Raw genomic sequence first — 27,433 nt, 5'->3', positions numbered from 1 at the left:
GACAGCACCTTGGGGCAGTGTGCGTGGCTCGTATTTTGGGAGAATTTTGTTTGGGGGACTGTGGTTTTCCAATGAGTTCTGCTTAGGAAAATATTCTCTCTCTCCACATGTGTCTGGGGCTGACTTGCAGCAGGGACTCAACGTGGTGGGGTGGTTTCATAAAGGCAATCGAGTTCCAGAGACTGACTATAAACTTTTTCCAGAAAAATTGCTGACTAAATTAGGCAGGATGCTAGTGAGCACCTGGTGCTTACGGTCTTCCTCCCTCCTTAGTGCAGGGCCTTGCCAAGCTTGTAGACACTTAGTTTTGATGCTCCATTTGTGCTGTAGGCATTTACCTGTATTCCTGCTTGCACTCCATCAGCTAGTTTTCTAGTACAGAAGTAAAACATCTGCATAAATGTGATGTTCGATGTGGGTACTGAATTTCCAAAGTGCATAGTGTTTTACATTGCTTGAAACGAGGGAGGTACGTGTGTGACCTCACAGCTGACTTTGTGTTGTAATTCTCTTCCAGGTGAGAGACCTTACAAGTGTCAAACCTGCGAACGGACCTTTACTCTGAAGCACAGCCTGGTCCGTCACCAGCGCATCCACCAGAAAGTCAAAAATGCCCGAAACCACGGGAAGGAGAGCGACAAGGAGGAGACGCAGTCGAGGTGTGGAGAAGACAGTGAGAATGAGTCCAGCCACAGCGGCGCCAACCCCATCTCCGAAAGTGAGTGCGACTCCGTGGGGGGCGTCGGTAGCCACTCGTCCTTCGTGGGGAGCCGGAACGAGCCCCTGGCCGGCATGGTCATGGACTCCCCCTGCGGAGAGGAGAGGAGCAGCGCCTGCCTCGCCGAGCCCACCAAGAGCGCGCAGAAACAGACGGCAAAAGACCAGGAACCACGGGGCAGCTCCGAGCATGAGAGGCCCTCAGGTTTCATCCAAGACTTGCTGGAGATGCACAACGCGCCATCTCCCATGAATCACATCCTGGCCTCTGCAGACAGCGCGCCTCAGCTCTTGGGGGTGGAATGACTTGCTAGGAGGTTGTACCCATCTCAGCAGGCAAACTGAAGCCAGCAGAGCAAGGTTTCTGGAGTCCGGTTTTGGAAGAGCGACCTTACAGCTACCAGGGAGAGTATGGCAGACTCGATGTGGTGCCATATGCCTTTCAGTATAATAATGCAAGAGACTACAGTATATACTGATTTGAGTGCCTTACTACTTTATTAGATCTTTTGGTATTATAGATTTTTTCAAAAATGATTTTAATATTTTAAAGAATTATTTGGAGAGGACCCTTTTTCATTTAAGCATTAATGTTACCTTTTGTATTGGTGTGCGTGAGCTTGTTCTTGTATATCTGTGATAGTCGCTGTGTTTTGTTCTCTGAGCTGGAAAAGGGGCAGTGGGGGTGGGAGGCCCTTGGATACCATAGCCAATAACTGGAAGAAAAATGATGTGAATTTCATATGGAATAGTCAGAGGAGATGCAGAGGAGACATTGATTTATTGTTTTTTTTTTCTCAGTAGATGTTCTTGCATTTGCCACATGGTGGAGCATTAAACCTGTTCCAGGCCTGAACAACGTGGCAGTTGAAGGTGTTCAAAGTGGTTCAAGCCAAAAGCAGGAAACACAAATGAATTTCAACCTCATGCTTGTTTCCACTTTTCAGCATTAGAAGTGGTCTTCTGAATCCTAGGGGTTTTTTCTGGCCGTCACGGACTGAGCGTGTATACAGAGAAGAGTTACATAGCAACGTAACCTATGGGAATTAATGCACCCGCTGTTACATATGTTTGATTTGCTTCAGTATATTATTATTATTATTATTATTTTATTATTATTTTATAAATCCATCAGTTCGCTTGTCTCTGCAGTCAGCAGAAGCCAATGGGCAATATTTGCCCACGGAGATGCGTAGAGCAGCTTGGATCCCGTCTCGGAGTGTTCTTGACTCGTCGCTTTCACCAGCTCCTCCTCCTGTTGTTGCAGCTCTTCTACTGTACTTTACATGAACCCCTTCCTCCGACCGGAGCGTCCCGCGGAGGCCAGCGAGGTATCGTCCCCGTGCGGGGGCACGTGGCTGTGGGCGACAGCGCGTGGCCCCGGCTGCGTGAGAGAGGCACCGCGAGTGCCGCAGTGACCTCGCTGCCGTCACGTCGGTGACAGCCTGCCTCACTCACAGAGCAAAGTTATTCCGTCTTCCAGTGGAAAGCAAGAGAGAAATGCGAGCCTTACCCTCCTCTTGCTTCTGTCGTGTTCTAAGAGCAAGAAAATACTACTGGTAATAAAACTACAGATATACGACATGTTAAAAATAAATAAAATAAATTTAAAAAAAAAAAAAGAAAACAAAAAAAAAAAAAAAATAAATTCTTCCTGAGATTTTGGGGTTGATGCTTGAAGACTTGAGGTGTGTGTCTAAATTTCATATCAGTAATTTAACCCCTTTAATGCTGGCAGCTGGAATTTCTCCGTATGGCTCCTGTTGCCGGCAACAGGTGATGCTCCAGCCACCAGTATTGAAGGGGTTAAACGAAATGTATCCTACTGTAGCTGCGCATTTTTAGGAGTGCCCAGCATTTTTGTTGTCCTTGTCCTCGTTGTCGTTATTGTTGTTTGTTAATTGTCCTTCAGTCATGACCTCTGGGACAGACAGAGCCATAATAGCATTGCCGGAGCCTCACTGTGCTGTTCCACCACTGCAGCCCCCCAGCCCAGCCCGCACTGTGACCCTCCCTTCTTCCCACCGCAGAATCGCTTTTCCTGCTCTCACCAGACATGGAGGAAGTGGGCCTCGGACCCAGTCTATATTATATAATATATATCTATATATATCTATATATTAAAAATTCTCGGAAAAATTTCTGGAGACTGAAATCTCACTGTCCAGAATTCAAAGGAAGAGAAACGTTCTTGAGTAATATTCTTGCAAATAGAATAAGAAAAAATGGTTGAGGTATATGTGATTTCTATTTTTTTGTGTTTTGTTGGGTTTTTTTTAATTTTTAAATAGGGATGTTTGAACCAGTTCAGAAACGAAGCTAATGCCAGATATAGATAAATCAATCACAACCAATGATTCATTTGAAACTCTACCCAGGTGCATTCTACTTAATTAAAACCAGTTCACGCATCCCTTAAATTGTTATTACTATTATAATTATAATAATAATTATTATTATTATTATTTTGGGTATTTTTTGGTTTTTGTAATTTTTTTGTTTGTTTATTTTGGGGTTGTTGTTTTGTTTTGTTTTGTTTTTGTTTTTGTTTTTTTTTTGCAACTCTCCACACTAAACTGCGCAATACTGTGGGGGAGAAGCCATTACTAAACTATATGCTGCAGAACAATGTAGCAAGTAATTAATTCCCAGCAGCCTGCCGGGACATCTGCTAGCAATAATCACTATTGATTTAAAGCTTTATTTAGCCTTTATCTATATCCTAGTAGAGTATAAGGTCTTGCCACATTTTATTGACATTTTTATTAGTTGAGTTTGACTGAGAACTGTTGCTGTTGTTGGGGTTTTTTTTGTTTCCCTTCCTCCCCCAATATTAAACTGTGAAATTTATAATGTGTTTAAACTATGGGTGAATCTTAGGCTTTAGTTTGCATGTTCAGCTAATTTGTCTCTATACGATTTTCGTTTGAATCTTTTTATTTTTTTTCCTCTCTCAGGGCTTTTACAAAAAACAAAAAAACAAAAAGAAAACAAAAAGAAAACAAAAAAAATCTTCTAAAATTCTTTTGCCTGAGTTGCAATGGACTTAACATGGAGATAATTCAATCACTACATTAAGCACTTGACTGTGAAAGCGCAAAATAAAATAAAGGAAAAAGAAAAAAAAAAGAGAGAACCTTGTTTGAGGCTGTTGTGAAATAACTTTAGGGGGCTATGTGACAGTCTGATTCCATTTTCAGAATGATTCATCTTCTCTTTCCTCTCTGCGTGTCTCCTTTCTCTTCTCTCTCCACGAAGGAAGTTTAATCCTAGTGATTTCATCCCATGCAGGAAACAGTAATGTGTAGAATTCATATTTTTCTAAAGGGAACTTAAACTGCTGCTACGAATTGTGTACAAGACTGGTTTATGCCACATGAACAGAGAATCACACATTGTTTTGGTACTTTTATTCCTCTTTTTTTTCAGTTGTACAGTACTTCCAAATTCAAAATAAAAAGTAAAACTTGTTCTGTATCAAACCATCTAAGCAATAAAATGTTATATTTAAAAATTATAGGTTACTAAATGGGCATGGCTCTTCTTGTGGGTTTGTGGTGACTTGTTCTTAGATTTGGCTCTGCTGGAGGACGATGTGCAAGCTGGAGTTTATCTGTGCCAATGGATCACTCTTTCTCTTCCTTCAGTTGATCTGGGTTTGAGCTGGAGATTGACTGCAGCACTCTGAAAACTCATGTTCATTTTGACCAGCGTTTTCTGCTAGCCAGGCCCCTTTGAAACACTGCTTGTCTCCCAGTGCAGCTCCTCAACGCAGCAACTGAAGACAGCAGAAAAGTGCTGATTTTCCTGAATAGACAGGGTCAGGATTCTCTTTTTTAATTAATGGTAGCCCTGTGGTCACATAGGTGAGCATCCTCCCAGCATATAGTGTACCAGTCACCTCTTTTATAAATTAAGTAGGTTTCTGCTTCCATAGTTTTCTTCTCGCATAAATGTTTATGGCAGCAAACTCGGCAGGATGTATTCAAAAGCCATGCACATGTGTCAAAAAAAGAGACAAATCCTTTGTTTTAGATTGTCAGAGCTGCTTTAGCTAGCTGCATTTTATATGCCTTCCTATAAATAAAACCCTTTTCACAGGACGGGGAGCCAAAGAATCACGTGAGTTGTGTATCCAGCTCTGGAGGCCAGGGAATTGCAGTGAAGCTGAAGCATCCACATCTTCCACATCTAAGTCCTGCTGCGGTGGTGCTTTCTGGCAAAGAAGTGAACCAGGTTCAGAATGAGAGACAGACTTGGGGGTGAACTGCTGCTGCTTTCCTCCCTCAAGCCTTCTGCACCTTCCTGATGGAGGTCAAAATTCCTCACAGCACTTTGTCTGCTGAGGAGACCTTGGTCCCTCACCCCCAGAGAGGGACAGGTTAAAACAAGCAGTCAGCCAGCCAGCTCAACCCCAAACCAAGGATATCTGATGAAGTGGGGCTCTGAAGGCTCTCTGGGTGAGCTCATGGGGTGGGAACATCATTTCTGAGGAAGGAAACCTGCAGAAAATCATTTTCCCTCCCACCCACTGACCTGAATCGCCTCTCCTCTCGTGAGACTGATGGGAAACTTGCATCCAAGTGGCCCAGGGACCTGTCAGGAGGTGTAAAACCAAATGGGATGAGTTTATGTGGCTAGGAAGTGATGGTGACTAATAACTTAGAAAACAAATTACTTAGAAAGCATTTGGTTCTTGGCCATGGAAGGATGTAATTGCTGTGCCCAGTCCTTTTCTCCTTCTACCTCAGTTTGAGACCTTTATTGCTGATTTGGGAATTCCTCTGCTCTTCTGGCCTTGGACAGGGTAACACCCTGCAGGCCAGCTGAACTTCTCTCCTTGCTGGCATTTCCCTTTCCCTCTTCCTGCCTCCACTCCTTCTCATACTAACACCCATGGCAGAAGTAGCTGGAGCTGGTCTGAAACACCAGGTTAGCAGAGAGGTGGGGAGGTGGTGGTGGTGTCTCTGTGTGCCTCCTCCCACTTGCTGCTTCCTCGCCTCGTTCCCTAAAGCTTTTTTCCCTACCTTGGCAAGGGTGAAGCTGAGCTTAATTCCTGACATGGACAGGCAGAGTGGCTCAGTCCCTCTGTGGGGCACTGCTGTGGATCTCTCACAGCAGTGCTTCAGGCAAGGAGGCCCCATGCTCTCCCAGAGCATTAAAGTTTGGGGAAGACCCGAGTGCTATGCCACCATAGGGATGCCTTGGTAGCAAGGGGCACCAGGAAAAAGGTTTTTTCTAGAAGTGTGGAGTGTAAAGCTGTGGGGAAGGGCAGGAGATAGCAGTGGATGAAAACTGGTTGCCCCAACGCAGAAAGTGGAGCCTGGTTGGAGTGTCTCCCATTTTTGCTGCTACTGAAATGCAAACAAGTAAAGAAAAAGGAATAAAGTTACTTGCTGCTCATTATGCAGCTGTCTCAAAGTAGCCATCATTTGTGAGATGGGAGGGCTGTACACCTACACCAAGATCTTCAGAAAGTGAGTGCAATGAGAAATGATTTGCTGTTGACATTTAACAGTGTTTTGGCCTTTCCTGTTGGAAAAAGCCTTTCTCAAATAAAATGAGTCACAATTCAACTAGCAAAGGCAGCAAGGGGCAAAAGTTTACTTGAAACCTTTCCTTCTTCACATGTCTCCAGTTTGGGGAATCATACATGCCATTTTCTTTCAGTATTTCTGTAGTTATGAGGGGATTGAAAATGTTACTTTTGGAAACCCTGAAGTTCAGGATTATCTGCAAAATGGAGACTCAAGACCCCAGCACAGAATAACCAGCACTTTCTGTATGTCAGAGAGGGACCATTTTCATCACCCACTCTGACAATGCAAAAAAAAAAGATGGAGAAATGCGTTGGATTGTTCAATTCGAACATCTCTTAATTGCTGGACTCTGGAAAAAGAGGCTATGCCAGCACTTCCCAAAAACGAGTACTGGAGTAGCCAGCATCAGGGAGGGGAGTGAATAAAACCCGTACAAGACACCAGCATCTTCAGATGTCGTGGGTCAGCTGAGCCCTCCAGCCGAGGAGGAGCTGTGTTGAATTACTTTCCCCCTTCCATCCCCTTCCTTGGCAGTAATCACTGTGCAGGGGGGAGGCTGCACCCACACTGCAACAGCCAGAGGAGCAGTGAGGGGGATGCTGGGATTTGGGCTCTGATCTGTTCGGAAATAAAGGAATAGGCTTAAATTTTGAAAGCCTTCTCCATGTCAAGAATGAGCTGAATGTTCCATGACAAATGGTCTGAGTGAGGTTGGGAAGGGGGAAGAGTGTGTATGAGGAAAGGTGTAGCTGTTAAGGGGCTGGCATGATGTACATGCATATCTGCATCCTACGTTGGGTGGTGTCTGAGCTCGGGGCATGATTGGTCACCTGGCTGTGTGTTCTCTGCAGGTTGGAAGCACATCACTACGGTGATCCCTGGAGTCCTGAGTGTGCTCTGGGGTTCCTGGGTTTGGCCACCAGCCCCACACTAGAGCTGCCCTCCTTGCTCCACGTCCTCATCTGCACACTCAGGGAACAGGAGAAACAAACATCCAGGAACATATTGTTGTCCCTGTCTAGAAACTGGTGACTGCTGGTACCTGCAGATTTGCTGGCGGATCAGAGGATTTCCCTAGTCTTGGGCAATTAGTGCCATGCTGGATCACAGGATTAGAAAAACTGGAAACAAACCTAGAATGACAGGAGGTACAGCACAGCTGGGGTTCCTGAGCCAACAGCTCTGCTGAGGGTATGTATGGTCACAGCCTGTTCCTCTGGTTTTGAAGTAAGAACATTAACAGGAAGAGTGGTTTGTTCATGGAGTCCCTGCCAGAGCCTAAAGTGTCTCCTGCAGGTGCAGGGTCTTGCACTCAGCAAATTCAGACCTCTTGGCCTTTTCCAACACAGCCTCTATGGTGTCCTTCCTTGTCCCCTCAGCTGAGGACTCTGCTTTTGCAATGCAGTTTCAGGGAATGTATGTTTAGGTGATTTAAACTCTTCTCACCAGTCCTGAAAGGATGATTTATGCCAAGTAAGCCCAAGGTGTTTCTCCCACAGCATGAGTTGGTGTCAGACACAGATGGTGTGTGCCCTTGGCCCTATGACAAGTTAGGGACTCAGTTGTCAGTAGTGTGCATGTATTTCTTGGGAACTATTAGAGGACTGAGGGGGAAAGGAAAGGGCAGGGGGAGAATAGCACAGGGAGGAGTGCTCTGGGACAGAATTATTTGGTGTTTCTAGGATTTGTCACCAGCTGCACCACTACAAAAGGTATAGAAGCTGCAAGAGCACCATCCCTGTGGGCTGCCAGGCCTCATCAGTGGCTTCACCTGGGCAGAGAGGCCCATGTAAAGCAAGGGGAGGTGTGAAGGTTGGGCAGTGGGCAAGAGAAAAGTTGTTTGTAAGCAACATCAAGTTCTGTATTGTAAAAGAGATGTTTATGAGGCTGTTTTCCCAGTAGTATTTTTTTAAAAAAAGGAGTAGATTAGTACCTGGGAGAAAATGGGTGGAGAGGCTGAGGGGCAGTTGGCCTGCTCAAAGGCAGCAGTGAAGACACAGACTGCTGGCAGGTCACTCACAGAACAGATGCCCAGAAGATACAGGAGTATCTACCTTGCTATTGTTGTATGCAAGTGCCACCTCAGGTAAGTGACACGTAACCTGCACACACGTGCCAGTGTTAATGGGCTGCCTGAGAGATAACATGCTTGACTGAACTCTCTGGGGGAGATGTAAACCTCCAGAGTACTGCCAGGAAAGGGACTGATGTCTTAATTTCAAGATGTGTCTGAAATCACCCTGTAGAAGTGAAACTAAATGGAGTTGAGAAGCATTGTTGAGACTTTTCAAAAAATCTAGTATCATCTACTTTCATTTCTCAAGACCCCTCTCAGAATAAAAAAAAAAATCCTCACAAAAATGAAGCAGGAGTTTTTCATATATTAAACAGTAACAAGTGAGAAGACTTCTCTGGCTCACCCAACCTCACTGCGTAATGCAGTAGAAAATGTTGTAGCAATCCTCTAACTAGTAGGAACTGAAAATAGCTTTCTCCTTTGCAGTGCTTGTTTACTTCTCCTGTGCCAGATCTGTCTGTTGTTTGGCAGGGAAAACTGCCAGGAGTGTATGAGGAAACTCTGGAGGATGGGTGTTTGGAATATGCTGTTGTGAAAGCACTTGAACTTCTCTAGAGCCTTTCAGCAGAAGGTTGTGAAGCAGTTTACGAACATCAGTTAATGGGAGGCTGTAAATAAGAGAAATCTGCTGGAGAAAAGCTTTTAATGATGAGAGGCCTGATCAGTTTTAACAATCTCAGAGGCAGAGGTTAATGTGGTGAAGGCCAGCGCTGCTGTGGGCTGACTTTCCGTCAGTAATTTTTAGCCTGTAACCACACGTGGGGCACAGCCCTGCTGCTCGTAAAAATGTGCCAAGGTTGGGACAGGATGTCTGCCAGAGGGGCTGGTGACTCCATGACAGGACCTGACCCGAGTATGGGGGTATGAGGAACAGCAGAAATAAATGCTCCTGTGAACATGTGCACACAGGACCATGGGCCCTGCCCTCAAACATGGAGTTGTGTTTGGGTAAGAAAAGCAATTGGTGCATTAGTCTTTCCTCCCATCTCCTGTTAGCTGGTCCTGCAGAGAATGACAGCCTAAGTTTGTTGTTTTCAGTGAGCAGCATCTGACTTCCAGGGAATCGGCACCCAAAAGAAGTATTTGTACTTTACTTGGGGTGATGGCAGTGCTAGCTGTGAGATGCAGGCTTGCTTTGACCACTATTCCTCCCAAGTTTTTGCAACTCAAGCTTTACCCCATGACCCATGCTTGGGAAGGGGAAAGTGATGGGCTGAACCTGGCTGTAAACAGAGGCTGTAGCCTTTGTCATTGTTTAATTCTACCAAAGCAGAGCCCTGCTAGATGCATGGGGCTGCCAGGCAGCAGCTGGGGAGGAGGCAGCACATGTCCTCCCATGTCCTGCTGCATGCACTGCTGCTGAATGGGATCCAGCACTCCTGGATTTGCACACTTGGCCAGAAAAGTCCCTTTTTGGTGGCAGGACATTTAACACCATCTAAGCTGCTGCCTTCAAGGTGCCTGTCTGACTGAAGCTTTACAGCCTCCAAGGTTACATGCATCAGGTCCACAATACTCCACAGCCAGAGAAAATTGAAGTATCAACTTGGCTGCATACACACGGCAGTCGGTGAAGTCTGCACCACAACACAGTGAGTCTGATCTTTCATCTTGTCTATATCACTCTCTGTCAGTATTTTGAAGTTGAAACCACTGAGGCTGCCTAGCACAGCTACCCAGGACCCAGCACTCGCTAGAAAATGAGCCAGGGCTGTAGGAGAGAGACGGAGGGATCTGGAGGAGTGAGCAACCTGGGCACCCCATGGCAATATATTTTGGAACAGGATGCAGAGCCACATGCTGCCTTTAATGCATTTGGTTATTACTTTTTGTGAAATACCAAAGTTACCTCTTTGGCAGTTTTTAACTTTTTCTGAACTGTAAGAGTCTCTTTAGCAGCTGCAAAACACCTGCTTAAAAATTAAGGTGCTTAACTTGAACAATACTTAATTCAATGTGATAGCAGCTTCTCTACCCGTTCCTTCAGGCAGTGTTTTACTGAGCTGCAGCCGATGTTTTGCAGTTTGTCAGAAGGTCCTCGGTGGCCTGTACTTATTCCCACTGCAGTGCCTAAGTCACATCTGGCTCCATTAAATTCTGTAAATTCAGCAGAAAGGGAACAGGGTGATGGTCCCTGGGTGTTGCCAGGGAAAGGAAAGGAGTAACCACAAGGAGTGCTGCAGCTCACTGAAGGAACAGTAAATGACACCTGGCGAGATGCTTTGCATGGGAGCAGGAGTTCAGCCTCAGGTGGACTTTGAGGGAATGTCTTGTCCTGCATGAGCCCAAAGAAAAACTACTGAGTCATTGTTCTGGCTGCATGACTGTGACTGATGCCTCGTACTTCACCCTTGGTGCACCTTTAGTTGGGGTGGTGGTAATGGAATGCTGCAAAACTGCAATCTGCCAGGCTACTACAATGTTTGGGATGGTCCCTGAGTAGTGTATTTTCTAGATTATAAACTAAATCCTGCTTCATTTTTTTCTTTCCTATGGTGCCTAACAGCAAAATGTGCTTCCTGATTTCCAACTTGTTTTATAACAGCAACAAGTTAGGATTAGTTGAGCAAAATGTAATTTCCAGCTGTGAGAAGTAATTCCATGCTCTATGAATGAACCACTATTATAAACAACCAAGCATTAACCAAGAACTTAAATACTTGGTTAAATACTAAGGAAAATATGACACACTTCCAAATCAAGTGTTTCAGGGTATTTGGACTTGCTTCTAAATATAACCTGTTATTTTGGTGGCAATGTTTGCCATACCGTGCTCAACAGTCATCAGATGCTATTTAAATTCTAGCTTTTCCTTTCCAATGGAAACCTGCAACAGGGTATTTTAACTGCCCTCCTTGCTGTGCAGACTCCTCCTGAATAAAACAGGGTGTTTGTTCATATTTTTCTTTCACTCTTGAAATATTATGGGTGGAAAACTTGCATGCGGAGGCTGGAATCAAGTCCACCCTCAGGGCAAGGTCCTGTCCCCTCCTTCCTTCTGCAGGGCTGTGGATCCAGGCTCTGCCAAGGGAGTTCCTTCAGTGTTCTGAACAGTCTGGGCTCTTAGGTTCCCATTCAGCTTTTCCAGGCAAGCTGAATCACCCTCTGTCTGAATGTGGTCAAGGTGCACATGGGGTTAAAAGATCCAATTTAATTTAACTTCTAAGGAAAACTGGCTGTGGGGCCAAACACCAGGTGGCAGAGTAAGTGTGTCACCGTAAGCTCTACCTCTGCAATTCTTTCAGCTGACCCTGTAGGTGGCCACAGCCCTGATTTTTTTGGTATCAAATACTAGACACCAACATTTACAGCTTTTCTGAGTTCAAGCCTCACATTTGTCAATTACTTGCTGAACAGCACAGAAAAGTGCAGTGCTCAGACTTACTTCAGTGGCCAAGATACAGCACAGAATGGTTTAGAAAGGCCAGACACAGTTGCTGTGACCCCTCCCTTTAGATGCTGCTCTTTGAGAAGAGGCTAAAGCTCTCTTTGTGCTTGTGTTATGAGAAGCAGTTGTCACAGGCTTGGGAGATCCCTCAGCTGGCAGATCTGGGAACTGCTGGCTGTAATAATTTCCATCTAGTGAACCTAGCACTGTATTTTATCTCTGGTATTAATGCTCTTAAATCACACGTGCTCCACCACTGCAGCGTCACCACTAGGGAAAATACATGGTGTAGCTCCATCCAGGCCCTGCAGGGCAGGACTGAACCTCCTTTACTAGAACATAGACTGTGGGGTCCTCTTGAAAACCTGTTCAGACCATTGTGAGACCAAGTGCATCAACTCCAAGTGTTCTCTTTGCTGTGTGAAAGAGAGAGCTCTCAAGTGACAGGTTCATTATGTGAACTTAAGTGGCACAGGGAAAACTCAGTTTGTGATTTCCACATAGGCTAAACAGATTGAGAGTGATGAGGAAAGGCAGGTTAAATTTCAGCTTTACCTCACCAGTTAAGGGGCTGGCATGTTGTAATGCTGAAATTTTACTGCATCTTAGTTAATATAACATTATAGCATTTATAGTCAAGACTATTTACACTAGGGGACAGAAAAGACAGCCAGACAGATTCTTAAGACTTCATCTTGGTCTTGGTATCTGTTCTTTCTAAGCCAGTTATTGCAAGCTATCTATCTTGATATTTTCAATGAAAGATGAGGCAGGCTTCAAATTCAAGAGTCATTTTTATGTGTTCTGGGACCTAAACATACATCAACACATCTGCTTTTAATTTTTCCCACTTTTACCCACAGATATAGTTGACCAATACAGGGGTCCCAGCATCCTTTATTTTTAAGCCTTTTTTGTCGGCTTTTCTTCCCCCAACAAGTCTTACCTTCTTCTGTTTGGATGCAGAACACCTGCTGGAACTGCTATTTTTGGAATTACTGCATGGAATGTGAGTGTTTGCTTGGTCACACAACAGCATGCACGTAAAAACTGTAAGCATTTGGCCTTGTGCTTCAGCAACCTTTAAGCATCTTAACAGATCCTTTTTACACTGCCTATGGTTTAACAACAGGTTATTCCTTCTAGAAATGTAGGGTATTATGGGTCACTTTTAACCCATCAGGATTCAGGAATTTACTGGGCCCTCCCTTAAAAGAATTCTAATCTTAATTATTAATCCATTGTCCAAAACATCACAGAGTACTTGCTCAATATTATTCTATTCCAATTACACATGTAGAAAAGCAGATTTTTAAGAATGTCATGTTTTCACACTTTGGATATTTGCTACTACCATTTGCTTATCAAGGAAAAGGCCTTTTCTTGGTGCCATACTCATGCTTTATTTTAAAAAAAAAAGCTACACAATGCTAAGAAAAAAAATCAAGTATACTTTACAAAAAACCTGCAGCTGTTTTCAAGAGATCTGATCTCATTTATAAATGCAAGTCAGCAGGTAAGAAATTAAATGATAATTTAACACTTCAGTTGCAGTACATCACCTGAAAATAATCCAAAACAATCAGTCATTCTTAAGTTGACTGTTGATTGTAGCTACATAAACAATCATCTGTATCAACTGATTAGAAAAGATCCCTAGGAAAATTTAGAGATAAATGGAAAAATGTCAGGAGAATGTTACTTAGCCCACCTATAAACTTTTTCACAAACTAAGAGATCTTTCTGGCTTTGTTTTCCTCTGTATGTTAACTGCAACTCCTCTGCGTATTTTAGAAATGTCAAAGTGTAAAGCTGCTAAATTCTGGTCAGTGAGGGGATTAAATTAGTACAGTATGGATCTATGTGTACAGTTGCCAACCATCTACACTAGTGCTGTGTCTTACTATCTCCATGGAAGTGTATTGTGCAAGTCTCAAATAACCTCAAAACACTCGTTAAACAGCCCTTATGTCACTCCTATGAGGTAGGTACTGCCCTTCCCTTGGAGAAGAAAACAGAACAGACTCTCTACTGCTCAGTACACCAAGCACACTGAAAAACAGGACAACAGCCTACTTTAGTATTTGACTTCCCTGGACTCAGAGCTCTCATCTAAAACATTTTGTTTAGCACCATGCATCATACGAATAACCAGTAAATGATACTTTGGATTACACCTTTTCCAAGCTAAGGAAGACGTTCAGCATAAATGTTTCAGAACAAGCAGAAGCACTGCCATCTCTAGTCCGTTCCATCTTGCTCCACAGCCTACAACTTAATTTTGTATGTGGAGAATGAACTTCAATCCTTCAGTCTGACAGCAGCCACTCCTCTTTCTCTGAGGAATACTGGGAAAAAAAATGAACTACTGCCAGAAAACAGACAGCATAGAGGGCTACAGGTATCACATGCAGTTCAAGGGTAGCCTAAATTAATGCTTTGCTGTCTCTGTAGAAGTCAACTCCAAAGCTGGTTTTCCTACCCCAAGTGTAGAATTGTTGGGTCTTCATAATTTTTTGAGTAAGTTAAGGAGCTTTGAGAAAGGAATTCACTCTAAGCCCATAGTTCACTTGCTCTCCAAAACCATTTCAACATCTTTTACTAATAAAGAAACCCTAGCCCACAGCTTCTTTCACAGTTGTCACTCTTCTCAGAACCCCCCAGGAGCAGCTGTGTGGCAGTGCAGTAAGCTGGCTGATAACTGGTAAGAATGCAGGATTTTACAGATGCTTGAGCTGCCAAATGGAAATGGGTGGCATAGGCAGAATTGCTGCAGCCTCATCTTTAAGTAGCAAAACTACACCCTACTCAGCTGATAATAATAATAATGACATCCAGCAACATACCTGTGACACTAAGCTATCCCTGTTTAAAAACTGAGTAGAAAATTCAAGTACCAAAATGATAGCTTCTAACCAACAGGATAAGACAACAACACATGTCCCCAATTTAAAAAAAAAAATGAGTGTAATAGATTGGCTTATTCACTAGAAATAATACTAGAGATGCCAATGTTCAGTTACCACTGCATGCTGGAATGTTACTGCTGAATTTCAACTACAGCAAATTAATGAGAAACAAGTAATTAAAAAATCTTATGACATTCATCACGAGCAGCAGTGGTCTACTGGCCCCTGCTCTTATGAACTGCTTCTGGCTATAAAAGTCACTATGAACCATCTACAGTGAATGCCAAGTTGTATTATCAGAAAGACAGCCTTGCTATACCTGGACTTTCTCACTGCTTGTTCCAGTGCAAGCTGCCTTCACTCCTCTTTCATGCTTAGAACTTAAGCAGTTGGAAGTCAGTGGCTGAGTGCAAAGAAGAGAGCTCAGCCTTCAAATACTTCTGATTTGTACAAATAAAACTAAAATTTGACTTTTTTCCTGGCGTACCACTGTATCATCACCACCCCCTCAAAGAGTACCTTAAAATCTTGGGAAGAATTAAGATTATACAGTTCAAGATGACCTGTTACAAGAATGTGAAAAAAGCCCCTCTCAATGCCAGGTTAGAGACATAATCCAAGAGAGGGAACTTTCCAAGCTCAGTGCATCAGGTGCTGCAATCACTATGGGTCTTCAGCATAGGAAGCGTTTAATCCATAAACACTCTGTTGAATCAATGCAAGCTGGAACACAAGCCTGCTAATCTACCACAGAACCAGTCAGATTATATCACTAAAGGCAAATAAAGCTGTTCCACACAATTTCAGTGGAGATACCCCTTATGAGGGCAGCACTCAACTGTTTCCTAAGTGATCTGAATGACAACTAAGCAACACTAACTGCAAAAAATATTCTGCCTGGGCTAGCTGTATTGTCAGGAAGTTGAATAAAACATCTCTTCCATAGCAGTAAGAGTCAAGAACATCTTCACAGTTCATTCTGGCAAGATGGGTAACAAAATAGTCCCAGCACAGGTAGTTTCAGAGCCCAGATGCTTCAAACACACTGTGGAAGGATTGCTCAGCATTCATTGGCTCAGAAGTTCAGTCCCTGCAGACCAAGTGTGGAACTAAAAGGGCATTTTCACAGGTGGGGATCAGGAAATGGAGGAAGACAACAGAAGCCTCAAATCTATGCCTCTTCCTGAACTCAACAAGCTTTCAGATAGCATTCAGACATAGAAAGAGAGGCAGTGGAGATGCAAACAGTTCAAACTTTGCCCAAGCAAACTCATGTTCTGCATATTGGCTCTTAAGTCTGTCAGTTAATTCCTGAACACAGTGGATGTGGATCAATACCTCAGTACCTGGTAATCATGTAAGCCACAAAAGAAAATCTTGTTTTGATTTTGCATACAGCTTTTCTGCTTGACTACTGAACCAACATGCAGCTAGTGATGAATATGCATCCATGTTACTAGTTAAGAAAGACAAAGTGAAAAAAAACTCAGATCAATGTACTGACCAGTGTAAAGATGTCTCAGATTCAAAAACTGTAAATTAATTATAACTGAATTAAATAGTTTGCCAATAAAAAGAATTATTTGAAGCCAACAGTTTTTCATATTCAGTTTCAAGTGTGTACAGCAAATCCTTGTAAAGCTTTAAAAAAAATAAACTGGCATTTTGATACATATGACATTCTAGTTCTTAGGAGAGAGAACCAAGAACTCACTAAAAAGTTGTTCTGGCTTATTCAACAGTTTCTTGAGTAAACATTGCAGAACTACCACTATAATCTGAATACCTAAGATGCTGGCACAATTCAATAACTAACCATTTAACAAATTGGGTATAAAAAAGAAATTTATGTAGTAATACCAATTCAGCACACAAATTCCATGCTTCACAAGTTCTGCTGCTGTGCAAGAGTCTTCCTAACATCTATGCAGCTAAGTTCATATTTTTAGGCCACTGCCCAGATCAAAACAGCAGCAAAATATCTACCACTACAAGCAGCTATACCCAATTGTGCCTTTAGAATGAAAACTATGCAGAAGTTGAGATGATCAGTGCCTGGCCACTGAGACAGGACCACACACACAAACTTCAGTGTGCGCACCTTGTAAAGAGTAAGGTTACTTACTGAATAAGAACAATGTGTTCAGGTTCTGATACAGATATGATACAATCAAGACAGATTAAAGTCACCAGACATTCAGATTAGGGAGAGGAGAAAAATCCTTCAATGACAATGTACAGATGACAAGCCAGCATTACAAAGAACTCTAAAGGCACATTTCAGGTAACATGTTTCTGTTAAGACCAACCGCTTACACACGCAGGCACAAATCTTAATGGCTACCGACCCCCAACAATTAGGAAAAAAAAAATAAATTCAAAGAGAAGTGCATTTTCAGTAATATTAACACCATTCAGTTAATCTGTTCAGTCCAAATGTTTAGCAGGATTTTCCTTATGGTGATATGGGTTCTCTGCACTACTCCAATCCAAAAAAACCAAACAGGCAGAATTAGTAAAGGTTCAACTGTTGCACTAGTTAACATTACTCATCAGAGCCCACTGGTCTCTTCTGTGCCCTCTTGTAGGGCAACCTCCTCGGTGAAGCTTTATCTAGATTAAAAAGAAAGAAAAAAGAAAAAAAGATAGTTGCATCAATTGCAATTGTTACATGAGCATGTATTTTTCTCCTTCCAAACACAAGACAAGCTGCCCTTCTAGTGCAATGCATCACCACAGAAAAGCCAATTCAAACAACTTGTTAAGGCTTTTTAACTACCAGCACCCTAAATAGAAGGTACCAAAAAAATAAGTTTCCACTCTGTAACATGCAACAACAGGGTAAGGTTTGTTCTATTTGTCAGTTACTACAATGCAAAAAAACCCAACCCCAAAACTCTATGCCATCCCTATGTGAAAATGTGGGCTCTGCTGCTTAGAAAATTTTCATGTTCAGTACATTACACTTTTAGAAATTTAAATGAATTATTTTGATGACCATTGCCTTGAGTTTACATGCTTGAAAAGACAGCCTGTTTAGACAGCCATGTCTTGCATGTAATATTTCCACACTCATACAACTAACAGCAGAAGAAAAGTGTCTTTGTTGTGGAAAACTGCACTTTTCCAGGATGCATCCACACTTGACTGCATGATTTTTAAGGCCCCTTCCAAACCAAACCAAACCATTCTATGGGTCTATGATTACTGCAGAGAAGCTTCAATACTTTGCATGTAATGCTGAAGTGATTGCTAAGTGATCTCCAATAACTTCCCTGTTTAGAGTATGTGCAAAAACAAGGAGCAGCCGTCATGTCCTTACAGACCAATCAGTACAGTATGAAGTGTCAATAATAAAAAAGTCAAGATCTTGAAGGTCATGTATTTTAAACAGTTCTAGCAAACGGATCTGGAGCTGAAAAAACCACAATTAAGAACAACTTAACCATTAGTTTTCCCTAAACTTCAAGTATTAACATATGAATACCTATTTGGCTTAAGAAAAGGATGGTGTCAGGGCCTAAACATTACCAGAATTTGAACCCTTTTAAAGTCAGCTTACTCTTTAGCAAAAAGTAGTATTTGACCTTCATGGTTTTTTGCTAGATTGAGGCTTTTCAAATTCCTGTGTTGGGATTTTATACTATTCTAGTGTCTCACAGAAGAAAGTGTACAGGAAAGCTTTTATCTTCCCAAGTAAAGCACTAGCCTTTATACATATGTTGTGTAAGTACTCTTAAAAAGGGTAAAGGAATTTTAAAAAGCATGAAGTCATCAACTCCTGGCACAACTTCATATCACAGCTGAGGCCTCTAGCCCTTCCACACCAAATGAAGCTCAGAATATGCTTATTTGATCAAAACAGCAGTCTTTGCCAAATAAGGGTGGCTCCTGCAAAGGGTTTTTCAACTCTTTGCATCTCATGTAGGATTCACTGCACTTCATTGAGGCTTTCTCACCCCACACCAGTAACTGCTGCTGAGGACAGGAGTTTATCAGCCTGATAAACCAAGGTATGTGGGGAAGGCAAGATAAACATCTGCCTCTTAAGAAAAGAATTCTGGGAACTGTGAAAAAAGACAACAATACTTCAGCAATATTCTACTGAAATTATGTTTCTACAATATAACCAGAAATATATCCACAAAATGCATGAAAACATACATTTAGAAGGATATAAAATGCATGCCATTGCATGCATCTGTTCTGCATCTTTCACTGCTCATGCTACATCACCAGTCACAGCATGCAGGAAGCTGTACTTCTATCCATGCCTAATTAGTACATGGACAACACATTAAGTACTTTTCACTCTGCAGCTCACAAGAGTCTGCCTCACCTCTTCTACTCTGCACTGAAGCCATGGGAAAGCAAAAGAGAAGAAAGAGTAAGAGAAGTTAGAAATATCCACAGCCTAAAGAAAACAGGTATTTGGTTTAGTGTTGGCATTTCAGGTAGCAAGTAGAACTTTCGGATTTGTGAAGGATATCAATAACAAGTATTCATGTGGGCTTTAGTTAAAACACACTTATGATGCTTATTTAAGACTTTGGTCTATAGGTTAACTTCCAAACGACTTACAGAAACTCTGAGATGACAGCTACTTTGTCCTATTTAAACCAGCTTTGCAATCCAGATTTTGGGTAGAGATCTTACAATGTTGAAAAATATTCTACAGAACAAATCGTAAAAGTCATCAAAAGCCATTATTTTATCAACCAATGAAGTTTGTTCTACAAGGAATACGCTGCTAAAGTAACAACCTAATCCTTAAGCACAGTGCCTGAGAATTTATTATTCCTTAGAAGATATATGCTGTTCTAAGAAATTGGTATCAGCTGCTTATTCAGTTTCAATTAGTTGGTCAAGTTAAGTTTGTTATGGTCTAGTTTGTGAAAGGCAGACCACTTACTTATTTGATTCAAAGTTTCTTGGGGAATCCAGCTCATATCAACATCGTTCTGATTTGATGTTCCCATCTCTACTTTTTGTACCGGTCTTTTCCTCTGAAAAAGAAAGAAGAAAGATTTTTCTTTTAAGTAAGACTTGGACAGCACAAGTATTAGAAATTACTAAAAATCCTACATTTAGTGAATTACAACTATTTCAGTAAGGAGCAAACTTAAGGTTAGTTAATGCAGAGAGCTGTCTTTCCCATTAGCAATTTATTCCCCTAAGCTTTGTATCACCACTTCTAACACCTTACAACACTTATTCCACATAAAGTCACCAAGATTTCACACACAGCTGGGCAAATTCATTATACCTTTTGCTGATGATAACTTTGTGATGATAAATTTTATTTTGCTTTCTCAGGTTAACACAATATTCTCACATGTGACTGCAAAATAGTCAGCATTATGGCAAAGCTTTGCTAAGAACTAAGTAAAGGACTGACAGCTGTTTTTCCCTGAAGTCTGACCTGGATTAAACTACCAGGCAGAAATAGAGAGCATGGGGAAAATCTACCCAGTAAGTGCTGAATCAGTAGACACAGACATCCAGTGATTGGAAGCTATTCCAACTCAACCACTTCAGCGTGGAGCCAAGGGGCAGATGCAAAGGGCATGAGCTCAGCAACCAGAGTATCTTCCACTAGGAACATTTTTTAAGAATGCTCTAGTTTCCCCAGTAACCCCTAAGGTTCTAAAAATAAATCTTCTACCTTTATCATCGTATGCCAGAAGCAGTCACTGAATTGCTTTCTTTTCACATCAGAAAGACCTCGTATTAACAAGTACACAGACAAACATGCTACCCACCTTCCTAGACTCTAGTAACTGGTGTAGGCCAACAATGACCAGCAGACCAAGTCCAGCGAGGAACATGTACATGAAGATCCTTTAAAAAACGGTTTAAGAAACCATTAACTGAAAACATCAAGTTTTGAAGACAGTTTATGACGAGGCATAGAAATTAAGCTTAACTTTTGCCACACGTTCACTTAATCTTTCCCAAGAGCTTCTGTAGGGGGCAAGTGGGGAAAATAGGAAGGAATCTGAAACTAAATTTCTAACAACTATCACGTAATTATTCTGACTTGGATTTTAGAAATTGTAATTATAAGTTTAATTCTGAACAACAGAACATTTGAAAAATGCTGTATAAATTAGAAAAATGTTGTAATAAATAAACATTGAAATTTAGTAACTTCACAAATTCTTTTGCACTATCACAAAGTTTCAAGACATTGTGTCTCAGGCAATATTTAGGTCTGTGACAGCTTTAATCATTTATAAAACACTTAAAAATCTCTTACAAGCTTTTAGCATGCTATTGCAAAGCAAGTACTTCTAGAACACTATTAATATGCAACAGAGCTTTGAAAGACCTTGCTTACCTTGCTCTGTGTTCCAGAGTTAGAATTCTGCCTACAAAATCAATTTTTTGAATCCATGCATTCTGGTTTGTTTTGAAGAATTTTATCTGAAGTATCTGTTGCTACTTAGCAAGAGGTAAACTTAAATTATAGCTAAAATTAATTTGGGTATTGAGGAATTTATGGGTGAAGAACTTATTCCAAACTGAACATCTGAGTTCTCACTTATGATAAAGGAAATTATGGAGGTAAACTGAAGACACTTAATTGAACCTGTTATAGGGCAATTATCTGTTCACAAGATACTCACACAAACTGATTCTAGTATCTGAATTGTTTTGAGAGCTCCTTTTTCAGAGTATCACACATTTTCACATGACCAACCGTTCTTTCATAAACCATTGTATTTGAGAAATACAAATTAATACAACAGCTATTTATTTTGGATGACCTTTTTTAAAAGGAAGCTTGCTTAACAGGCAGTTTCTACCTGTGGCAGGACAAGTCACATATTCAGCATTGTCTACAAGTATTTCTGAAGATTAATTTTTTTAACGCACAGCTTCATGTAAAATTCCATTCCAGTGCTACAATACTCAAAAGCATTTTAGCACAGCATATGCTTGGAAGATATTCGGTGTGTCAGATCTACCTAAGTCCCTGAAAAAAAATCACTCCTGAAAGATACCTACTACAGACAGAGGTTAGAGGAACTCTTGTCATTCTTTGCTGCTCCAAATACAATCTTCGCTTTGGTACTCCTAATACATCTTTTAGTTTATGTAATCTTAGATTACACTACAGTGTTCCAGAAGAAAGCTATTCCAGTCCTGACAGCAGGAACCACAGACTGGTATTATGGACTCTCTGCATCTTTTAATTCTTAGGAAAATGCACAGTAGCATAACAAAAGCATAACAGCTTTTAATTGCTATGCAGCTGTATAACATCAGGTCCTATTCCAGGCTTAAGCCCTCTGAGCTAAAATACATCTGTAAACTTCTCATTGACACAGTACCAGTCCTGAAGACCCCCACCAGTAACAGAGATCTTCATTTTGGGAAAAGTTTGTATTTTCAGTCTGTGAAATGCTGCTGCGTTATAAACAAAACACAGCACACCTAGAATTCAATAAATGACAATAAAAGAACTATTTTCACTGGCACCACCAATAATCTGTTCTACCAATGCACCAACTAAACCTGGATCTCCAGTCTCCTTACGTTTCTCCATCCAGCCCATCTTCTTTTTCAATAATTGTAACAGTTTGATTGAAGACAGCATCTTGAAAAACGTTGCCCTAGAACAAAGTATGCATGTACCATTTTAAATTCGTTTCTTCAACACATACACAAACATTTACCTTTCTCTGTGTTCTTGGAGAAATTCTAGAAAGCAGCAACTCCAGCACAAGACTTTTTAAGGTTTTAAGTTGTGCTAATTTCACTCAACACATAAAAGCACAAATGTTTTGCTGCCCACTACAGTTCTAAGGCACTCAAGCTTCCACTGCTGATACAACTTCAAGTGCATGCAGGCAGTCACTTGCTATGCTTATGTATCTACTGATTTGCTTAAACACTATAGAGGCATTCACTTTCTGGAGAGGTACTTGACTAAGTAGTTCCTTCCGAACACCTCCAGAGGAACTAGAAAGATTCAAATGAATTAGAGCATCAGGCTTACATTTGCATCTCTGTAGTTGAGATTGATAACCAGACCAAAAGGACGACCACCCATAGGCTCAGCAGGGATGAAGGAGTATTCAAATGTGGCCTGTCTCTGTGGTGGAACTACTGTGTTCAGAGAGAGAGCTGTGAAGTTCTGGATGTAAAACTGGTAGTCTTGAGGGTATCGGAAAGAAGCATCAAGAGACTCAACAATGAAATCCTCTGTACCCTTATTGGTGAAGCCCACCAAAAATTTTACAATGTTGTTAGCTGGAAAGTCTGAAACACAAAAGAAAAAATATTAAACCATTAGAAACCTCATGCACAACACACAGCCAATTCTAAACAGAGAGCATCTAGAACAGACTCTGTAGTTTTAGAGCTTCACTGTTTCAGGCAAACACTGATGTAGTCTAAGCACCAGTAAAGAGAATGGCAGATGAGCAGAGGACTCTTACCTTCACCCTTCACAAATAAGATGGTTGTATCAGCACTAGGTGAGGCTTTTGGTTCTCCTGATAAGTCTTCTTCCTCTTTTTCTTCTGTCTAAGACAAGAGACTTTTTTGAAAAATCCTATAATGAACAGTGAAGCAAAAACCACGCTTGGTTCATGACAATCCCATGTGTCAAGGCATGCAACAGTGGCAAGTATTTGTACCAAATCCTGCTCTTGCAGGATTAGCACACTGTTTGTTCTCCCTCCAGATTTGATGAGCATCCCTTTCAGCACTTATCTTTCTACTTGTTATATTTGACACAGTGACTAATCTGAACTACGTTTACTTCTACTGAAGGGTTTAGAATCAAAAGGCATCAGCAAGGCTTCTGTTTGGAGGTGGAAAGAAAAGAATAGAATCTGAATGTTGTGTTCACATCTAAGCCATTTCTAGTTAGAAAACAAGCATTTCCATAATAAAGAAAGCCATAAAACAAATTAGTTACTTTCACTACAGGGAGTGTTTATGACAGCTTTCTATTCAGTTTTAATTAGCTAAGTGGTACGTATGCCTAGAAATGGTTAGGCTATTGGAACTACATAAGTCTGTGGACTCACTTGTTCCAAGTTCACCTTGTGATGATTCACTTTTCAATTTGCCAAATGCAAGCGTTAAGGGCTTACTTTCCACAAGGGGATCATCACTGTCCCCACCAGACAAAAACAAGGCTCACCCAGTATTGAACAGTCTCAGCTAAGTGCTGGCAAGTCAGTTGGATCATTTGATTTCAGTGGTTAAACAACATCCTGAAGCAATGGAAATTCTACTGGATCAGTCGTACACATACCATGAACCAGAGAACTGACAGAGCTGACTATGTAGCATCTTGATTCCAAGACACTACAGAAAACCCTATCTTTTATTTCAGTGACAATTAAAAGAAAGTGCCTAAAAAGCACCCTGTTTTGTACCTGAGTCGTAGACTATTTATTAAAATGAAATTACATCCAAAAGGTTATTTAATAATATTCTGTCAGTACTGACATGGTATACCTTTTACAACTTAGCAAAGCTGGTCAACCATAAGCTCACTGACTTAACAACAGCAGTAAAATATCATAGAATCAAGTAACACTTGCCAAATCTGCATTTTCATTATGTATGTGTTCTCCTACTAATGCCCCAAACTTCCTTAACATACATCAGAAATTCATGAAAATTTTGCACCACCCCAGCACACTAAGTGTCTAGCAAGCCTAACACTCAACTGCTATCAGCAGATCACAAGACTGTGTAAAACATTTAATTTTTCTGTTTGTGATTTTTTGGGTAATTTTTTGAATTTGTGCTGCAAATTTAGTCAGCTGTATTTTTTTTTAACAACAGTTTCAGAATTCATTCAGAGCTTAACTAAGACTTTTGTCCCTTAGAAATCAAGATCAAAGAAGCACGAATGAAGTAGTTCTATCCCCCGGTGTTCTTCTCAGCTTACTGATGTGCAGTTTCAGGTAGGAAAGGACTACAGAGGGTTTCTATGAGAATGTGGTTCTCTCACTTGGTGTTTTTTTTTTTCTGTGGCAAACAGTTTTGATAGTCAGAAATCAGGCTGTCCCATGTGGTTTTTTGACTGGTAATTCAGAAAGAAAAGGTAAATCTTTCTGACACTTCAAAATGAACACAAGCTTAATCAGGCACATGGAAATGGCTACCTGAAAATAGCAATGTAAGAAAACTCTAAGTTATCCAGCTTCAAGCACTTCTGGTTTAATTCATACTTTTGAAGTGACACTCATGTGCAATTACCAAGTCTGTTGGCTCATCTTCTTCCACTTCAGCTTCATCATCTTCATCTTCAACTATAGTATCTTCCACAGCTTCCTCATCTTCTGTAGCATCTTGAGCTGCAACTAACAAACCTGAGCCTACCAAAACAAAATGCAAATACAAGAAAGTCTTTTAAATGTCTAGTTAATCAACAAGAAAATTATGTTTAAATACAATTCTCAAACTAATGTTTGAGGAACTTCTCAAAAACCTATCCAATACAGTGTTTTGAAGCCTCATTTGAAAAATCCTCCTATTCAAATGATGTCTGTGTTGATCTTTCACCCTTATTCCTTTGCTAAAAACCTTCTCACTTACTCATTTATCTGCCACTAAGTTCAAAACCAAAAATTTACAGCTGGATGACAAAAAGTTCAGCATTCACACAGCAATGCCTAAATTTGCAGAAGGCAACCAATGTACCTTCAAAGCTATTGTTCAATTTTTTGAACAATGCATGAGAATAATTTAATTTTGCAATTACAAAAGTGAAAAGAAGGCATTGCTATTGCCAAGAAATTAATTTATTAAGTAGTGTTTCTTCTAAGACTAGCAAGTCTAACAAGCTATTAGCACACTGATAACAGAACACTTTGAAAAGCACCCAAAAAGTTACTTTTTTTCCCTTGGTACCTATTTTCACTCAAGTTTTGAAACATACATAATGTCTTTTTTTGCTTTGATCTCCTCAATATCATATACAGCCATATATCCAACAGAACCACAACACCAGTCAGAAAAGAAACGTGACCTAAAATAAGGCTCCAAGACAAGTGCAATCTGATAGTCCCCTGCCTCTTTGCTTTCGTGGAGCCAAGCCTCATACATTCAAAGACTGGGCAAATACGATTAATAAAAATACTGGCCACAGGACAAAGTTCTATCTGTTTGCAGTTCAGAGCACGTGCAAGCAAGGCTGAGATCTAAAACATGCACACAGAACTACAGGTTTGGGTTTTTTTAATAAACGTAACATTTTCTGAATATGAAAGCGTAGAAATGAATGGATGACTGATCTACATATGTCTGAAATGAGACCTAGCTGCTATAAACACAAAATTTGAAAGAAATACTTAAAAATTTTCATGGGAAACAGAAATCCTTGAGCAGGACGAGTGTACCCAAGGACTTAAGAACTGTCACAGTGCTAGAAAGAGCAAACACAACCTCTCCTCTCAAGGATCTTTAGAAGGCACTCTCAAAGACTTATGCTCGACAATGTGCAATACTTAACCTCAGCCTTAACTACCGTGATTTTATTTGACGCTTTAAACTGGAAAGTGTATAAAAATGTAACTTCTACAAAAATTCTTACAAATAAAGGTGTGTGTGTAGGTTTTAAATTACAAACGAACACCGTACAGACAGGCTGTAAGGCACCCTTTACCATCTGCTGCCCAGCACACCCTCAGACCCCTTACGGTCTTTTCCCTGGATGTCAGAGGGGCTGATGATGTGGCAATAGCGGGAACGGAGAGCTCTGGGAAGCGACTCGCACACGGCGCCTGCTGCAGCCCACTGCAGGAGCCGGGGGAGAAGCCTTCCCCACCTCTCCTGCCTTCCCAAACTTAGTAGTAGGGAGGCAATTTCCAGATCGTGAATCAGATAACGCCACGGCGTAAACAGAGATTAGCGCTTCCCGGTGTCGCCAAGGACACTCGGGGGGTGGCGGCAGACGAGGTGGGAAGGCAGGGCGGCAGCCAGCGCCTCTGTTAGGGAATCTGGGAACCCTGCACCGCGGGCGAGCGGGGACAAGGGCAAACCCGCTGCCACCACCTCAGCCGGGGCTCTCCGGCTCTCCTGGGCCGCTGTCACGGCCGGGCCCGAGGCCGGTTCCCGCAGGGCCCTGCCCGACGCCGCGGCTCGCTGCGCCCGGAGGGGCCGGAGCGCGGCCCTGCACCCGCCAGGCGCTCTCGGGCGGGGCCGGGGTCCCGCTGGCACCGGAGCCCCGGCGGCGGCGGCCACGTGCGCGGGCGGCCGGGGCGATGAATGAGCGGCACCGCCGTCGCCGCCTCTCGGCAGAGCTTCCGCAGGCCCGGCGGGAGCGGCTCCCCCGCCCCGCTCCGCCACGGAGATCCCACACGCATCCACCCACCCACCCACACACTCGTACATACATACACACGCCCACCAGCCCCGCTCCCCGCGCCCGGCAGTGCCGGCCGCTCGCCCGCCCTCACCTGGGCCGCCGCGGGCGCCCCCGAGCAGCAGCGTGGCGGGGAAGACGAGCAGGGCGAGCAGCAGCAGCTGCGGCAGGCGGCTCATGGCGACGGCCGTGACGACCCGAGCCCTCCCGTACAGCCTGTCCCGGCTCTGGCCGCTGCGGCGGGATGTCTAAATGGCGGCGGGCGCTGGAGCGGCAGCTGGAGCCGCCTCCCCCCGCTGCTCCATCCGGGGCCGAGCCCGCCCCGCTCCGCCCCCGCGGACGTGGCTCGGCCGGGCAGGAGGCGCGGCGGCCACGTGAGCGCCCGGCGGGGGCGGCGCTGCCTGCGCTTCCCGGGCTGCCGGGGCTTCCTGTGCGTCCCCAGCAGCCGGGGCTGCCTGCGCTCCC

The 27,433-nt window shown here is 42.5% G+C and overlaps 2 protein-coding genes across 10 annotated transcripts in view; one reads left to right on the top strand and one right to left on the bottom strand.

Moving 5' to 3' along the window:
- The window catches only part of RREB1 (ras responsive element binding protein 1), a 122,062-nt gene extending 118,216 nt beyond the window's left edge, over positions 1 to 3,846 (top strand). For 6 of the 7 annotated variants that reach the window (XM_058832489.1, XM_058832491.1, XM_058832490.1 and 3 more), the window contains one exon: positions 518 to 3,846. In XM_058832489.1, the coding sequence (XP_058688472.1) occupies positions 518 to 1,023 (506 nt within the window). In that variant the 3' untranslated portion in view covers positions 1,024 to 3,846. The remainder of the gene's footprint in view (positions 1 to 517) is intronic. The other variant, XM_058832495.1, reaches the window with a different exon arrangement.
- SSR1 (signal sequence receptor subunit 1) lies at positions 1,435 to 27,276 on the bottom strand. Of its 3 annotated transcripts, XM_058832497.1 has the most exons (10): positions 27,063 to 27,276; positions 24,862 to 24,980; positions 23,079 to 23,166; positions 22,637 to 22,899; positions 22,174 to 22,250; positions 20,394 to 20,472; positions 19,544 to 19,637; positions 17,181 to 17,244; positions 5,254 to 5,313; positions 1,435 to 4,933 (listed from the first exon to the last, which is right to left on the bottom strand). In XM_058832497.1, exons 1-10 carry the CDS (start codon positions 27,145 to 27,147, stop codon positions 4,909 to 4,911), a joined length of 954 nt encoding a protein of 317 aa, XP_058688480.1. In that variant the 5' UTR covers positions 27,148 to 27,276; the 3' UTR covers positions 1,435 to 4,908. The 3 variants fall into 3 exon arrangements, with proteins under 3 accessions (XP_058688480.1, XP_058688482.1, XP_058688481.1); XM_058832499.1 differs by lacking the exons at positions 1,435 to 4,933; positions 5,254 to 5,313 and having other exon boundaries at positions 16,018 to 17,244; XM_058832498.1 differs by lacking the exons at positions 1,435 to 4,933; positions 5,254 to 5,313; positions 17,181 to 17,244 and adding an exon at positions 18,891 to 18,985.
- Positions 27,277 to 27,433: the final 157 nt, after the last annotated feature.

This window comes from Poecile atricapillus, chromosome 2, assembly GCF_030490865.1.
Source record: "Poecile atricapillus isolate bPoeAtr1 chromosome 2, bPoeAtr1.hap1, whole genome shotgun sequence".
In the NCBI taxonomy this organism is placed as follows: Eukaryota; Metazoa; Chordata; class Aves; order Passeriformes; family Paridae; genus Poecile; species Poecile atricapillus.
The sequence above is the reverse complement of the archived record's forward strand: the minus strand, read 5'-3'. Positions and strand labels throughout refer to the sequence as shown.